This window comes from Telopea speciosissima, chromosome 10 (assembly GCF_018873765.1).
Source record: "Telopea speciosissima isolate NSW1024214 ecotype Mountain lineage chromosome 10, Tspe_v1, whole genome shotgun sequence".
NCBI classification, from domain to species: Eukaryota; Viridiplantae; Streptophyta; class Magnoliopsida; order Proteales; family Proteaceae; genus Telopea; species Telopea speciosissima.
This window is the reverse complement of record NC_057925.1, coordinates 40304774-40322669: the sequence shown is the minus strand read 5'-3', so window position 1 is coordinate 40322669 and position 17896 is coordinate 40304774. Positions and strand designations below refer to the sequence as shown.

Sequence of the window (17896 nt, the reverse complement as noted above, 5' to 3'; positions counted from 1 at the left end):
TTAAGGGCCTTCCTAAGCGCCTTGGCGATAGGGCGGCCGCAAGGCGTCGCCTTGGCGAACAAGGCGTTCTAGTGTTCTTTTTTTTACATAACCATTTTATTTGGCACAAATAGCATATTAAAAATTATATAATTCTACCATCAACATTGACCATGTATAAAGAGTTGATGTCTAGTTGTCTACAATGATAGAAAATAGAAAAAAAATTAAAAATATAGAACTAATACTCTAATAGAAGACTAGAAGTACTACAACAGCACAAACATTGGCACCTTTTTTATGCAAAAGGTTTAATTAAGAAATATGAATCATATGACATCCGAAAGCATGGTTGGAGAAGGGGAGAAAAATTATAGCTGACTTGTATATTTATGAACAAAATATCTGTTCCCTTCATGTTTGTAATAGCATTAAAAGTTTTATCCAAACTATTTGCACATGCATCCTGAAAATTAATTGCATAAATGACCAAGAGATGCCCCAAGAACCCATTTTCTTTATTTCGTTCAATCATCCACAGTGTGAGGAAATTAAAGAGGATATTGCCAATAGAATTAGGAAGGGCCGAAGGGATGGATGAAGCAAAAAGGTGCTTCTGGTGATTGAAGGAATAAATATACAAGTCAGGTGTAGGAGCACCTTATCTTTTCAAAGAAAAATTATGGGCAACGAAACAGCAGATTCAGCACCTTATCTTTAATCATTAACAAAATAGACCAGAAGAAAGGGAGTACGAAGAACTGAAATAAAATAAAAAAAAATCAAAACACTTACTAACTTACAGCATTGCTGGCCGGAATTTGTCGCCGGAGTAAAGGATGACAGCTGGTTTCCGCTACAAAAGGAAGAAATAGAAAGATGTGGTTAGAAGAAAAGGGTTTGGACTTTGGATATTAGAAGAAGAAGAAAAAAAAAGAATGCATAAGTGCACAAAATTACAATACTTGCGGGTGGAGGCAGGGGATGTCGCCGGAAACCGGTGGGGGTGGAGATGGAGAATGAGATGTCGGAAATGAAGGGCACAGATTTTAGAAACCTTGATGGACTGAGGACTGAGAGGGAAGTGATGAAGTCTCAACTCTCAAGTTGCCGCTGCAAGCCTGCATCTCCGGCAAGTCGCCGCTGCCGCTGCCGCTGCTTCTTTTCTCTGGAGATTGAGAATAAGATATTGAGATGTCACAACTCGCAACTCGGAAATAAAGGGGTCGAAGGACTGAGGATTGAGAGAGAACTCAGGGAAGCCTCGAAGGAAGTCTCAAGGTCGCCGCTGCAAGTCGCCGCTGCCGCTGCCGCAGCTTCTTCTCTTTCGTTTTTTTTGTTCTTTCGATTTTGGAATGTGAAGGAATTCTATTTGATAAGTTACTTTTTAGGTTTTTTTTTTTTTTTATTTTAAGTTTTAACTTTTTACTTATGATTCCATGCTTCTCAGAACATGGAACTAAAAATACACCCCCAATGAGATATTTCCAATTAGAATATCTTATTAAAACATAAAAAAAATTAAAAAACAAAAGTAAACCAAAAAAAGGGTCTAAGGCGACCGCCCAGAAAAAAGGCGTCCCAAGGCGCTTAAGGCGACGCCTTGCTGTCCAAGGCGTTCGCCTTTCTGTTACACACTAAAGCGTCCAACCGCCTAGACCCTCTAAAACCGCCTGGACGCCATGGCGCCGCCTAGATAACTATGACAGGGTCACATGAGTAGAAATATAGTGGATGACCTTAGGGTCTACTGCCTAAGCATTCATTTTGGCATCATAGAGGGAAGTATAATAATTTACCAACCCTTTATGCTTTATATTTAAAAATTTATAAAATTGTTTCATATTTATATGCTATATTGCTATGATAATATGATGACCTTAGTTTGTTAATTTGTTTTTTTTTATGAATATCTCGCATTGGTTTGACTCTTTAATGTTTATTTGGCAAAGAAGTAGAATTATATAATTTTTAATATGCTATTCGTGCCAAATAAAATGGTTATATAAAAAAATAGAACACTAGAACGCCTTGTTCGCCAAGGCGACGCCTTGCGGCCGCCCTATCGCTAAGGCGCTTAAGAAGGCCCTCAAATGTCGTGGTCGCCTTGCCGCCTTGATAACTATGGTGAGCTAATCTCCCACATCCCTTCTTATCTCCCCATCTTTTAACCGTAGTTTCACCTACCCTAGGCGACATCACAACCTAGGGTTTCACCCCCTACAAACCATCCTCCTTAGAGAACTAAGTCCAGAACCTTTGCTGGCCCTGTTTTTCTACCTGGAGCTCTTTCAGGGCTTCTTTATTCAATTGATGCTTGCGGTTTGGTGATTTTGAAGTTTCGATCCACGAGGTGTGGGCAATATCAACATACTCTTGATTCTTCTTGAGATTTAGAGTTGTGGTTGAGTAGCTGGATCGACCACAAGGAGTTTCATTACTGTAGCTTTGCTGCCTACCATGAACTAATCGTGAGTTGTAATTCTTCTTATTTATTTGATTTCCCAATATCCCCCTTCCTTTACTACTTATTCCCTCATGTCCCATGTCTTAACTTTGCCTCCAGGTTCATCCTCACACAATAAATCTAATTCCTATTAGGTCCTATCTTCATTACCTAAAAAATTTAACACTTAGAAATTTTGATTATTACAAGATTGCCATTGCTCTTCTACTTTTGGACTTATCTTACTTAGGCGAGCCCATAAGCAATCTAAATAGGGTTTTCGGACCTTGGGATTGCACCAAATTGGCATCAAAGCCAAATTTCTGGCAATTACTAACCATGATAGGTGGTCACGTCACCAACACTGAGTTGCACAAGTTATATCAAGAATTGGCTGAAAATCAACAAAAGAGTGAGGCCAAGCTTGAGAGAAATGAGGCTAAACTTAACAAATTTATGGAAGAGATTCTTGGTTTTATGAAGAGAACCGAAAAACAAGTTGAAGCAGGAACATCTACAACAGCTCCATAGTTCCATACCTTACGGATCGAAGATACACCTCAAAGGTATCAACCTGATCCAGTTATACCTCAGGACATCATACAACAATTTTCTGATAGGGACTATGGCATCAAAGTTGAGGTTCTAGAGTTCAATGGTGAAAAGGGGCCAGAGGAATTTCTTGATTGGCTTCCCAAGATTGAAAGCATTTTCGCTTATAATTCCTTTTCGGACGAGAAAAAGTGTGAACTCATCCTCAACAAGTTTATTGGGTATGCATGTTCATGGTGGGACAATGTACTACACTCGAGGCTTATCAGATGACTTGGACCCATTACTAATTGGAAGGTCATGAAGCATATTCTGAACGAGAAATTCGTTCCTCCTAATTCATTACGAGAAGGTATTGTTTCACAAACTACTCCATTTTCAGCAAGGCAACAAGGATGTGGATACCTACACTCTAGAGTTCCATAAATTATCATCGAGATACCGACTTCAAGAGACAGACCAACAACGGGTTATGAGATATATTAGCAGATAAGTACGGAGATTCAATTAGAGTTGGCCAACACTGATTACAGGTTCGTTGACGTGGTAGTAGCTTATGCCAAGACAGTTGTAGAAAAGTTTAGTTACCTGAAGAATATGCTCAAGACTCCTTCAGTCTATAGACCTCCACTACAGATTGAAGAAAAGAAGCCTAAACCCCGAAGAGTGGAAGAAAAGAAGCCGGAATTTAACAGAGGCAATGATTGGTTGAAGAACATTGTGTGGCGTAATTGTGGCAAAAGGTCATTGATGTAGATAAGTCACTAAGGGCTTATTTTAGTGGAAATAAACTTTGGGTTGGGTTATATATGTGTTGGGCTTATAATTCCATGGGTTTATTTTGTAATTGGTCAATTTAATGAGCCTAAAATATGGGTAGAAAATACGAAAACGAGATTTACTTCCTTAGTTTAGTTAGAGTCCTATTTTGAGTTTGTTTTCTTTATTATTTCACTTTCCTAGTCAATTTAGGTTACCTTATTAGTTAAGGATAGGGTTAGGCCTTTCCTTTTTAGTGTCTAAGTCTATTTTTGAGCCTTCTATATAAGTTTGTAAGGGAGGCCAGCATGGTACACAAATTAGATTAATGAAATATTGGCTTTAGCCTATCCAAAAATCCAAAGATAGGTTGGGTGAGATGCCCAGGCTGAGATAGCCATTCCCTTCCCCCATCCCCTTCCATCGGTTCTTGATTCCAAATCCTAATTGAGTTTAAGATTGCTACAAGCTGCTAGGATTTCTTTCAACAGATTGTCACATTGATTTCTTGAAGATCATTACATCAAGATCATTGCTACTTCAACAGGTTACAAATTTGTGGTTTTTTTTTTTATTTGTTACTTCAACCAAGGAAATTGTTCCCTTGTTTTCCCTTATTTTTTAGTTCCCATTGTTCTCTTGTTTACCTTATTTTTAGTTCCCATTGTTCTCTTGTTTCCCTTATTTTTACTTCCCATTGTTCTCTTGTTTTCCTTTATTTTTTAGTTCCCATCGTCCTCTTGTTTCCCTTATTTTTACTTCCCATTGTTCTCTTGTTTCCCTTATTTTTACTTCCCGTTGTTCTTTTGGTTCCCTCATATGATTTTTATTTCCATTGCTCTCTTTCTTGTTCTTTGGAGATTTTCTTTTTCGATCATCCCTGGGATTAGACCTATTCAGGTTCTAGTCTTACATAAGTCATTCTGGTAATAATGTCCCAATAAGTGTCGCCCCATAAATGTAGAAAAGAAACAATCAATAGAGAAGGATGACAATGATGAAAATTTATACCCTTATCCTTTAGAGGATGATGATGATAAAGTTGAAGTTCACTCTGCTAGTCTTAAATCATTCTCAAATGGAGTAGTTGATAAAGCTCCCCTTTTTCAGACAAAAGGGTATTCTTCTATACGGTGCCTGTTCTACAGATGTTCATACAGTTGTTGATACCGGGTCAAAGCCAATTTAATCTCTGCTGATTTTGTTCGAGCACACAACCTTCCACAGAAGCAGCTTTCAATAAAATTCATGTGTGAGGTTTTGGACCTACAACTCGAGAAGAAGCCACTGCAGCAGTTCGAGTACACTTGCAATTCAGGCCCTTACAGTACCAAGTGCCTTGCCTAGTCACCTCATTGGCGCACTACGACATTCTTCTAGGGTGACCTTGGCAATGACATGTTGGTATTCTCTATTATGGTGCATGGAACATCATCAATATGTTTTTTATGTTGCCTCATGCATTGAAGGATATGCCGCGGCGACAACAATTTTCCCCTCCTCCAATTATGGATCACTCTCTCCTCCCTACTCATGAAGTCACAATTCGTTCATCTACCTCGAGATACGTGCCACCTCAGCGTCGGAATAATTACAAAGGTATCTTGGGTTCGCGACTAAACTCGACTCCGTTTTAAGACCAGCAGAGTTGATACAATCAGATGTTGGATTCATTACGGATTATTTGGGATTAACAAACAAAATTTATTTATTTTATGAATTTGAGTAGATACGTAGGGGATTTTGCTTGGGGTTATTTAATTTCTATTTTAGTTTGTTTCTTCTTTCAGTTGGTGATGCAAGTTTATAACCAAACTGGGCTTCTTTCCTTAGAAATAAGTCTAGGGTTAGGTGATATACATGTTGAGCCCTTTGATCCCATGGGTTTTTTATGTAATAGGCCACTTTTATGGGCCTAAAATATGAGTAATTAGGTTGCATACAAGATTAGCTCTGTACTTAGTTTATTTTCATGTTTTAGTGTTTTAAATTGAACCGGTTGAACCACTGGTCCAATTTAAGTGATTTTATAATAGAATCTTTTTAACTTAAGTTATATTTTAGGGTTCACACCTCTACACAAATTTTAGAGAGGGAGTGTTTTGTATTTAGACTCAGCCTGAGATTTCCTATTCCTAGGCTGCATAGGAATTTAGGCCTTTGGCCAATATAAATAAAGAATAACCGTGAGGCTCCTCTTAACCTCACTGTTTTATGAAATCTGCTCTTGCAAGCTGCTACAACCTTTCTTCTATTGAAGATCTGCTTAGTGTATGATCAAAGCTGGTGGGATTGGTGTGTGACCCAATTGACACATTGCGGTGTCAAGCCCAAGTGGTTTTTCTCAAGTTCTACTTTCAAATTCAAGTTCAAGATCTGGTTTTTATTCAAGTTCAAAGATTCAATTTTTATTCAAGTTTCATCCTTAAACAAGCTGTTGCCAAGAGTAATCTTCTACTACAGCAAGTTGGGAAATTTCACGTACCTCCCCCCTGAGGTCTGCCTTAATTACACTTTCACCTGTGAGGTTTGGATTCCAAACCTCACGTACCTCCCCTAAGGTTCAAACTAAGTAAAAAAAACACCCACTCCGTTAACTGTACACGTTAGTTGCTAACTATACCCTTGATGGTGTAAAATGTCCTTATTCTTCTTCTTTTACAAACCATAGCTCCACCGAGTCCATATCTCAAAAAAAAAATTTCTAGTTTTTTTCTTCAACCTGCGCTCGAACCTGCAAGTCCACATCACACCTGCGATCTCTGTAACGTTGCTACTAGTAGCAACCTGCCTGCAAATCCTCTTCAGTTGAGACAACCAGAAGATAAATTAATTTGCCTACAATCGCCCCTGTTCAGTTGAAGCAAAACACTGCTGCACCACCATCTTCAACAGCAGCGATAACCAAATGAAGATATTAATGCTGAAGAATTTGAACATGAAAGAAAAGCTGAAGCAGAAAGACATTTATATGTGTCAGAGAGCTAGTTTTTTCACACATGAATTCTAAAACTATCTCTGCCGAAGAAAAATGCTGATTGATTGAAATAAAAACCTTGAGTCCTCGAACCACCACAAAACAGGAACTATAGAAAAGAGAGCCATTTTTCTTCAAAAAAGGAGAATTACTTGAAATCCATTACTCAAACTAGGAGACCCATTTAATCTAAGCATTCAGGATTGAATTTCTTGATCAAAAAAATGGCCATAACTAATTCGGTTTATTAAGCAGCGATTGAACATCGGAATCCATATATGGTCGGCCTTAAGAAAGAAACCTTAATGTAATCCTAGATGGAGATAAAGCCAACTAGAACCAGAACTAGGATCTGCTAGGGTTTAATGGGATTGGCTAGGGTAGAATTAGGTAAATAGTGAAATTAGGGTTAGGGTTTCGGGTTTTAGAAAAGGAGAATAATGTAGGAATCTAGGGTTTATAATGGGTATTGTGGGCAGGGGCTTGGATCGAGTTTCCCAAACAGTGAGAGGGAGCTTGGGTCCAAGTTTGGGCTGTTTCTGATGGTGGATTCAGGTTGGGCAGGTTTTAGGTTATGGAAGTGATGCTTGGAGATGGAGGGATGTTTGGGTTTGGTTTAGAGGATTAGGAGAAGAAGGGTTTGGGATTTGGATGTTTACTTACTTGCTGAATGAAGGATCCTGGGACTTGCAATAAATTCCAGCAACTGTACTTGAAGGCTTCAATGCTCGGCTGTAGCAGAATTTAAACAAACTTGAGTGTATTCAAAGGAGAGAGACAGTGAAGGCTATCTCAGCCTCACCTTCACAGCCTATCTCAGGACAGTGGATGCATAAAAGCAAATTTTCTTATTCATAAATCGTGGGGGGCTCAATTGAGCTCTTAAATTATATAGCCTTCAAGGCTGGACAGAAAGTAGATTCTAACTATGACTCATAACATGACTAGCACTCAAAATACAAATAGGAATGCTAACTAGTACTTCTAATTAGGATTCAAACTTGCACTAGGAATCCTAATTTAGAATTAAAACCAAATAAATAATAATGAAAACAAAGACTAATTTAAATCCTAACAACCCCACGACTGCTGCTGGTGTAGGGAATTCCTCTATACCTACCCGATGGTTACTTATGCTGGTGTAGGGAAGAATCCCTACACCTGCGGCTGGTTTTAGACAGCCAGTTTACATCAACTCCCCCTCTCTTAAAAACATTCGTCTTTGACGAATGGATGAAAGACATGTAGAGCTCATATAGATCCGGATCAAGGCGCTTGAAGTCGTCAACGTGAATCTATGTACTGTCACTGGTAGGACAATCCTTCCATTTAACAAGGAAAGAGTAATAATAGCCACGACCACCCCGCATAGTAGTAAACTTGTTGTCAAGCACATTCTCAATAACATTAGCAGTAGGGGTGACAAATTAGGGGAGGCGAAGAGCATGTTCAATATCACCTTCGCTCGAATGGTGACCGACATAGAGGGTGAGATCAGCCACGTTGAAAACATTGTTAATCTTCATGGAAGGGGGGAGCTCGAGCATATAGGCATTGGTCCCAATGCGTTGTTACACCTTGAAAGGACCCATCTTGTGAGGATGGAGCTTATGATTGGCTCCAGGAGGAAGTCGCTCAGGAGAAATACGAACCATCACCAATTCGCCAGGTGGGAATTCCACATATTGGCAATGACGATCAGCTGCTGCCTTGTATCCTTCATTGTTAATAGCAATGCGTCGGCGAACGTCGGTATGGACCTCGGTGATGTGGCGGAGGAACTCATCAGCGTCCACACTAACACGAACATGAGGAGGAAGAGGGAGCAAGTCCACGGGGCGTCCACGGGGCTCTTGGGTTGCATACCCAAAACGGCCAGTGGTTCGATTGATAGAACTATTGTATGCGAACTCGGCAATATCAAGGATAGAAGGCCAATCTTTCTCATGATCACGAACAAGACATCTGAGGAGATTGCCTAAACTGCGATTAACCACTTTAATCTGCCCATTTGTCTGAGGATGAAAGGCGGTGGAGAACTTCAGCTTGGTATTGGTCTTCATCCACAGGGTCTTCCAAAAATAGCTAGTGAATTTCACATCACGATCAGAAACAATGGACTCGGATAGCCCATGAATACGTACCACCTCTTTGAAGAAGAGTTTGGCTATGTGACTTGCATCAAATGTCTTCCGACAGGGAAGGAAATGAGCCATCTTCGAAAACCTGTCCACCACCACAAATATAGAATCATGACGCTCTCGTGTAAATGGTAAACCCAAAACAAAGTCCATACTAATATGTAACCAGGGTGCATGAGGCACTGGAAGAGGTGTGTAAAGGCCCGTGTTTTACTTCTTACCCTTGGCAAGCTGACAAGCACGGCAACGCTGTATCACCTGTTGGAGATCCGCTGAAGATGTGGCCAATAATACAAATCAGCAACTGCAGCATATGTCTTGCTAATGCCAAAATGCCCTCCCATGCCACCTCCATGTAGCTCCCTAATGAGGTGCTGCCGAAGGGACGTGTTAGGGATACATAACCGTGTCCCTAAGAAGAGATATCCATCACATAGGGAGTATTTGGCATCAGTTCCGCCTTGCTGTAATGTAGTATGAATGGGAGAAAAATCAGCATCAGCCGTGTACTCATCTCTGATATGTTTGATGCCTGTACTGTGAGTAGAAGAGGTGGACATGGTGAGTACTTTCCTACTTAGTGCATCAGCTACTTGGTTCTCTTTGCCTGCTTTGTACTTCAGAGCGAAATTAAACTCTTGGAGATAGGCGATCCATTTAGCATGGCGGTTGCTTATGGATCACTGAGAATGGAGATACTTAAGGGCTTCATGGTCAGAGTATAGAATAAATTCTTTGCCCACAAGGTAGTGTCTCCAATGCTTTAGAATCTGGATCACAGCATAAAGCTCCAACTCATAGGTAGAATAACGCCGCTTAGCATCGTTGAGTTCCTCACTATAGAAGGCAATGGGATGATTTGATTGCATGAGAACCCCTCCAATCCCAACATGGGATGCATCTGTAGCCACCTCAAATATGACATCAAAGTTTGGGAGCCGTAGAACAGGTGCCTCGGTCATCTTTTGCTTGATCAATGCAAACACTTTGGTAGCAGCCGGTGTCCACTGGAATTTGCCCTTACTTTCCCTCATGCATTCAGTAATGGGTGACATGATGCCACTGAAGTTTTGAATAAAACGCAGATAAAAAGATGCTAGGTCGTGGAAACTCCTAACCTCTGTCAAGGTGTGTGGTACTGGCCAATCGACTATGCTTTGCACTTTCTCCGGATCAGCTTCAACCCCTTCTGAAGATATAATAAACCCAAGATAACCTTAGGCAACATAAAAGAACACTTTTTGAGGTTGATGAAGAGTTTCTCTATACGTAACACTCTCATCACGTGCTTCAGATGATCGAGATGCTCCTCAGTGGTGTGGCTATAGATAAGAATGTCATCAAAGTAAACCACAAGAAACCTGCCGATGAATGGACGAAGTACCTGTGTCATTACATGCATGAAGGTGCTTGGAGCGTTTGTGAGACCGAAAGGCATCACTTTCCACTCATATAGACCATCCTTTGTCTTGAAAGCAGTCTTCCACTCATCCCATGGGCAGACCCGAATTTGATGATATCCGCTCTTCAAGTCAATCTTCGAAAAGATGGAAGCACCCGTAAGCATGTCTAATATGTCGTCAAGTCTTGGAATAGGAAATCTGTACTTGACGGTGATCTTGTTTATTGCCCTGCTATCAATACACATCCTCCATGTACCATCTTTCTTTGGAATAAGTAATGCTGGGACAGCACATGGGCTCATGCTCTCAACAATAAACCCCTTGCGAATCAGGTCATCCACTTGTCTCTTGAGCTCGGCATGCTTAGTAGGGCTGAGACGATAAGTAGGCAGATTTGGTAGCACCGAACCTGGTACTAGATCAATGGCATGATGAATATCCCTCATAGGAAGTAGCTCATCCGGAAGATCGTCTGGTACTAGATTTGAGAAGTCATCAAGTAGATCTTTTATGGGCTTGGGATGAATAGTAGTAGCGGCTGGTGACACTGCTCTCATGACCAAGGCTAATATCAACCCTGTCTTTTCACTGGTAGTAAGGAATTCTCAGTGGGGTAGGGACAGAAGTCGTTGCTCCATGGGTTTTGCTTTAATAGTACTTGTACTAGCATGTGGTACCTTGCTGCTTGATCCTCCTTTCATTGGCTGTTTATTGTCAATAGTCTTCAAAACCTGTTGTCGCTTCAACTGGGCAGCTTTAAGCCTTAGCTTCATCAATGGTATATTGAGTGGGTTGAGAACCAGTGGTTTCCCCTTGAAGTCAAAGAAACACTGACTTTTGTACCTCCCGTCAATACATTGTTATCATACAACCATGGTCTCCCAAGTAAGACATCAATCAGAATCATAGGAATTATATCACACCAGACATTCTCCTCGTAACCAGAAATTTTAAGTGGCACTGAGCATCGCTGATTAACCTCTAAAGTATCATTATTAAGTAAAGATACCTTGTATGGTTGTGGGTGAGGTTCAGCTTTAAGCTTCTCTTCAATGACAAAGCTTTAGAAACCACGTTGACACAACTACCGCTGTCCGCGATCACTTATGTTATTGCTGACCCACTATCCATCAATGTATAAAAGATGCAATGTCGACGCCAATCCTCTCCTTTAGATTCAGCAACCAGAATGCGGATTACTACATTTTCCTCATAAGTTTCGTCTTCCAAAGTGTCATCATAGTCGTCTCCCTCAAGGGCAGCATTAACGGCCCAATTGTTATTAAACTGTGGGTCACACACTTGGACATCTGGACTAGTTTCCATAGCTGCAATCACTGAATTGGACTTCCCTCTTTGTGGACAATACCTTGCATAATGATCATCCTGTTGGCAATGGAAATACTTGTTAGGTGTTTGACTACCCATGGGTGCCTTACCTTTTTCCTCTGTAGTTGGCGGAGCTCGGGTAGGGAAGCCACTAGATCTGTTAGGAGTAAAGGTTCTCCTAATATCACCGGACTGCAGTGTGAACCTTCGTGGGGCAGCTTTGATTAAATCTTCAGCATCCCTGGCCTTTTCAAAACAGTGATTCAGATTATATATTTCAACCACGCCCATCTTGTCTTTAATGTCAATCCTCAATCCCAACTTAAAACGGGATATAAGCTGGTCATCATTCTCATCTACACCCGTACGTGAGAGCAAGTCATTAAATTTATCAATATACTCCTCAACTGTTAAGGTACCTTGTTGTATAGTGTTCAGTTGATCATGCAAACGCCTCCGATAAGGAGGTAAGTACTTCTCTTTGAGAACCTCTTTCATAGCTGCCCAAGTAACTGATTCCAGGTGACGACGAATCATCCTGGCTTCATGTGTATGCCACCAATCTCTAGCTCCTCCAGTTAACTTAGTAGTGGCCAGCTGCATCTTTCGGTCTTCAGACAACCGAAACCACTTGAAGTAGTCATCTAGAGCACTTAACCAGTCATGGAATGCAATAGGGTCATGTTTCCCATTATATTCCTTTAGATCCAGTTTTACCTTATGCTTATCATCACGGTAATATTGATTTCCATCGTGATCTTCATCCTCTTCATAGGCAGAATTGTTGTTGATCATGTGTGTTGTGTGGGAACCCTCTGTGGTAACCTACTTGGATGTTGGTTGTCAGTGTATGAAGCAGCATCTTCAATTTGTGGTATTTGTTGTGGAGGTGCAGTAGGACCTTGTTGTGACAGTACATCAACCTGTTGCTTGATGGCCTTCACATCTTCAGATAAAACCTTAACTATCTCAGCCAGTTGCTGTAGAGTGATTGGATCACTTGATTTTGGAGAACCCATAGCTTCGCTCTGATACCAAATAATGTAATCCTAGATGGGGATAAAGCCAACTAGAACCAGAAGCAGGATCTGTTAGGGTTTAATGGGATTGGCTAGGGTAGAATTAGGTAAATAGTGAAATTAGGGTTAGGGTTTGGGGTTTCTGAAAAGGAGAATAATGTAGGAATCTAGGGTTTATAATGGGTATTGTGGGCAGGGGCTTGGATCGAGTTCAGTGAGAGGGAGCTTCAGTCCAAGTTTGGGCTGTTTCTGATGGTGGATTCAGGTTGGGCAGGTTTTAGGTTATGGAAGTGATGCATGGAGATGGAGGGATGTTAGGGTTTGGTTTAGAAGATTAAGAGAAGAAGGGTTTGGGATTTGGGATGTTTACTTACTTGCTGAATGAAGGATCCTGGGACTTGCAACAAATTCCAGCAACTATACTTGAAGGCTGCAATGCTCGGCTGTAGCAGAATTTAAACAAGCTTGAGTGTACTCAAAGGAGAGAGACAGTGAAGGCTATCTCCGCCTCACCTTCACAGCCTATCTCAGGACAGTGGATGCATAAAAGCAAGTTTTCTTATTCATAAATCGTGGGGGGGCTCAATTGAGCTCTTAAATTATATAGCCTTCAAGGCTGGACAGAAAGTAGATCCTAACTATGACTCATAACATGACTAGGACTCAACATAGAAATAGGAATGCTAACTAGTACTTCTAATTAGGATTCAAACTTGCACTAGGAATCCTAATTTAGAATTACAACCAAATAAATAATAATGAAAACAAAGACTAATTTAAATCCTAACAACCCCATGACTGCCGCTGGTGTAGGAAATTCCCCTACACCTACCAGATGGTTACTTATGCTGGTGTAGGGAAGAATCCCTACACCTGCGGCTGGTTTTAGACAACCAGTTTACATCAAACCTCAAGTAGTGTCTGAAAGAATATGGAGAAGAACGAAATTATGGAGGTCAAAGAAGTACCTGGTTTCTGTTTGAGAAAGAAAGCAAGAACTAAGAAGTGGGTTTTATTCTTTGAAACCCATCAAACTTGGAGTTACTGGAGATTGGATTATGTAGATGAAGTTTTGGGCGTTGAAGACTGAAGATCTCTTTCTCTTTTTGCGTCTCCCACAGCTATTTCCTAAATACCCACACACTCTCCCAAATCCCAAGCCCCAAAATTCAGATCCCATACCACAGATTGATCTGTAGGAGAGTTCAAGCGGCTCTAAAACTACAAACATATGAACGGAGTTGAAGAAGAAAAAGTAGGGAAAATTTTGAGTTGCAAGTTTTGGAGAAGATGAGGGACCTCTGAAGCCTGAGAGAATCCTTAGCCCATGCCTGGTTGCCGCTTGGGTTTACCGGCAACTAACATTGGGATTGAGGTCGCTGGTGATCTTGAGGCCGCCAGCCCTCTGCTTGAAACACCGCAAGAGGCGGCAATCTGGTTTCATAACCCTAAAAGGGATTCTCCCTTGATTCATGGTCGCCGTCCACTTTCACGAGCATCTGACGTCAGCAACGCAGTCGCCAGAGCACGGCAATCCTTCGCCAGTAACATCCAGACTGTCGGCCCTTTGTTTGGTCGCCACTAAAGGCGGCAGTGGGGTTTTGAAACCCTAAAATGGGTTTAGGGTTTCAGGTTTTAGGGAAACGATTTGGGGAAGATGAGGGCATTTTGGTCAATTAAAACACAATTTTAACGTTTAACGTCTACAGTTAATAGAGTGGGTGTTTTTGTTACCGCAGAGGAGGTACATGAAATTTTCCAAACCTAATGGGTGAAAGTATAATTAAGGCAAACCTTAGGCGAGGTACGTGAAATTTTCCCCAGTAAGTTTGACACATCCCCATCCTTCTTCCTCTAATCCTTTCCCATACGCTAAATTCCCCATAGACCTAACCAGCCATCAGAACTTCATCAAATTTCATCCACAACACGCCCTGCCCATAAGGAGAACTCGATCTCCCTTGCTGCCCATCCCAACCACTGAAACCCTAATTTCCCCCATCTCAAATCAAAACCCAAAACCCTAATTTCTGCCAAGCCCAAACCAACCATCAAAACAGTCTACATATATGACCGATTATCTCTCATACCCTCCTAAGAAAACCATTCAAGTTTGGTTAACTTCTGTCCAGCCAAACCCTAGAAATCCATCTTTTCCTCTTTTCCTCTTTTCCAAAACCCAAAACCCTAACCCTAATTGGCTGCCTATTCAAGTTTACACACTTCCATTCATTAAAACATCTCGGGGCCTTCACTGATAGACTCCCCTACACCTACCTAGCATAACCAACACCTCAAACCCTAACCCTAATTGGCTGCCTATTCAAGTTTACACACTTCCATTCATTAAAACATCTCGGGGCCTTCACTGATAGACTCCCCTACACCTACCTAGCATAACCAACACCTCAAACCCTAACCCTAATTTTGACCTTATTGGACCACCAGTTCATATCAGATCTAGGTTAACTGGCTCCTAGTTGGTCTCCTACCAATCTAGGACTACATTAGTTGGTTTCAATTTAGTTAGGTTTCTATTTTTATACAATAAAGTCTTCTTTATATTCATTGTAATATGTAGGAAAACTAAGATTGAGATTCAAATGAAATTTTAAGTTTGGTAGCAGCCTTACCTATATGAGTGTTTGTGTGCTTATTGGTCAAGTTGGTCAATCATTTTTAACCCCCCCACCTCGCTATTCTCTTCCCTTCTCGGGTAACTTCTTCTCCTTCCTCCTTTGTTGTTTCTTTTCCCATACCCTGTTCTGGCGCACAGCAGCAACCCTTCAGTTGTGAGCTAATCTCCCACACCCCTTCTTCTTATCTCCCCATCTTTTAAGCGTAGTTTCACCAACCCTAGGCGACATCAAAACTCAGGGTTTCATCCCCATACAAACCTTCCTCCTTAGAAAACTAAGTTCAGAACCTTCACTGGCTCTGTTTTTCCACCTGGAGCTCTTTCAGGGCTTCTTTATTCAACTGATGCTTGCGGTTTGGGGATTTTGAAGCTTCGATCCACGAGGTGTGGGCAATACGAACATACTCTTGATTCTTCTTGAGATTTAGAGTTGTAGTTGAGTAGCTGGATCGACCACAAGCAGATCAGTTAATGTAGCTAGGCTGCCTACTGTAACCAAGGTTGAAGAAGAATCGTGAGTTGCTATTCTTCTTATTTATTAGATTTCCTAATATACCCCTTCCTTTACTACTTATTCCCTCATGTCCCATGTCTTAACTTTGCTTCCAAGTTCATCCCTGCACAATAAATCTAATACCTATTAGGTTCTATCTTCATTACCTACCAATTAACCCTTAGGAAATTCTGGTTATTACAAGATTGTCATTGCCCTTCTATTTTTGGACTTATCTTACTTGGGTGGGCACATAAGAGATCCGAGTACGGTTTTCGGACCCTGAGATTGCACCACCATCCTTTGCAGGCTTACACTGCAGGGAAGATTGCCCTTTCCAGATGCCAAACCTTTCCTAACCCCGACAAAGAACATGATGTTGGTAATTGGTTCAGTACCATGCAATAAGTATCTAACCAAGATACCAGAACCCTAGGACCGAGTGGAAACACAAGTTCATCCATTAGAAAAGCCGGGGATCTAATGATTCAAACTCAATATGACATTGTCAAGGGAAAACTAAGAGTAAATATTTCAGGAAGTCCAAGGTTTCTCAATTCAGATAAGTTCTTAACGATTTCAAACGTCATGATCTAATAAATTCTCCTGAACAGAATCTCTGTTCCCGAAAATGAACTCAAAATTAAACACTCCCAATAAACCATCGAACATTTGAAATATCCATCCAAAGTTCAAAATTGCAATCATTCGACAAGAAATGAACCTCAAAAGTTTAAGACTCCCCTCTTTTACTTCTCAACTTAAATCTGGGAAGAAAAATTCATCTCACTTTCAGAAGGAAGATAATGGAGACCCGAACAACCCACATGAAGGGGGAAATGAACGCATTCTATTGTAGCTTTCCACTTACTCATCTTTGCTGAGAAAAAAGAAAACAAGAGTACAACAAAGAAACCAATGAAGAATCCTACTCGCAGCTAGGAGACTGAAATCCCTTGGGATGAGGGGGAAAGTACATACTTAAAACTCAGGTGAGGTTGAAACATAAAGACTTCAATGCAAATGCAAACAGCACTCATGATAATTCAAACACTAGTTCCAATGCTTCCATATTGCAACATACCTCGAGAATCCGGGCGCAAATTGCAGCAGCAATTCCCTCGCCGTACTCCCTCTGATCTCCGGCGATTATCGTTAGCTCGGTTATAAGAGGCTTGGAATTGAAAGTAAGCTCTGATAAAACGACTTCGTAAAGTCGAACAATCTCTTCAGCGCTCAGCGCCGGAACATCATCATCGTCGGATACCCTCAACTCCTCTTCCCTCTCCCTCAAAAGAGCCCTAAACCGATCGAGAATTGGGGGAAGAGGCTTCTGGATAATGTCATTGGGCATGCCTTTGATGTTGTTGATATTGCTGTTGGTGCCCGTCCCACGTTCTGGTAGAAACCCTAAATCTCTAGGGTTCTCTCTGGAGGGGACGAATCTCTCTTTTTCCATGGCTTGATTGGTCAAGAATCTATGGCTTCTGTTTTTCATGGACGAGCACAAGCGGGCTTTTGTGTTGATCCTGTATTCGCCATTGAAGAAGGAGAGTTGAGCATAACCAGAGAGAGAGCAAGACAGCGAGAGAGAGAGAGAGAGAGTCACACAACTGTTGCCTACAATTGGGGTTTTTTTGTCATGCGTTCTTCGTAATTTAAACCGAACCGGGCAGTAAACTGATTTTTGGATTGAACCGACTCATTTCTTCTGTCAGGTTGCGTAGTGTATGCATGCTAGCGTCTTCAGCCAACTGCCATTGTGAAAGTAGACAAAGAGATAGACATAGGGAGTTGCTAATATATGCTGTGCATTAATCAAAACAAAACATTTACCCAAAAATAAAAAAAAAATTTCAAAACAACAAGGTATCAGATAAGATTATTATTCATGTATTAGGGTGGGTTACGTTTGGAAAAATAACAAACTGGTCATCGATTAATACAAAATAATTAACGGGCATCGAGGGATCAATTAAATAGGGCAAATTAGACATTTCATTTTCTTTTATTAAAATCTCATAATTATCTTGCAAATTGACATTGAAAATAGCATTTTCGTCATTTCATCATACTCCCCATCCTATGGTCCCACCCCTCTCGTTCAGCCTCTTCCTTGACGAAGGCAGCCAGCCAACGGCTACCACCATCCAAGTCGTT

General features: G+C 41.0%; 1 protein-coding gene across 2 annotated transcripts in view; it reads right to left on the bottom strand.

Moving 5' to 3' along the window:
* LOC122642075 (polyadenylation and cleavage factor homolog 4-like) overlaps positions 1–17234 on the bottom strand; it is a 46440-nt gene extending 29206 nt beyond the window's left edge. For both annotated transcript variants that reach the window (XM_043835489.1, XM_043835490.1), the window contains exon 1: positions 16821–17234. In XM_043835489.1, coding sequence (XP_043691424.1) covers positions 16821–17234 — 414 coding nt within the window. The remainder of the gene's footprint in view (positions 1–16820) is intronic.
* Between the last annotated feature and the right edge of the window lie 662 nt (positions 17235–17896).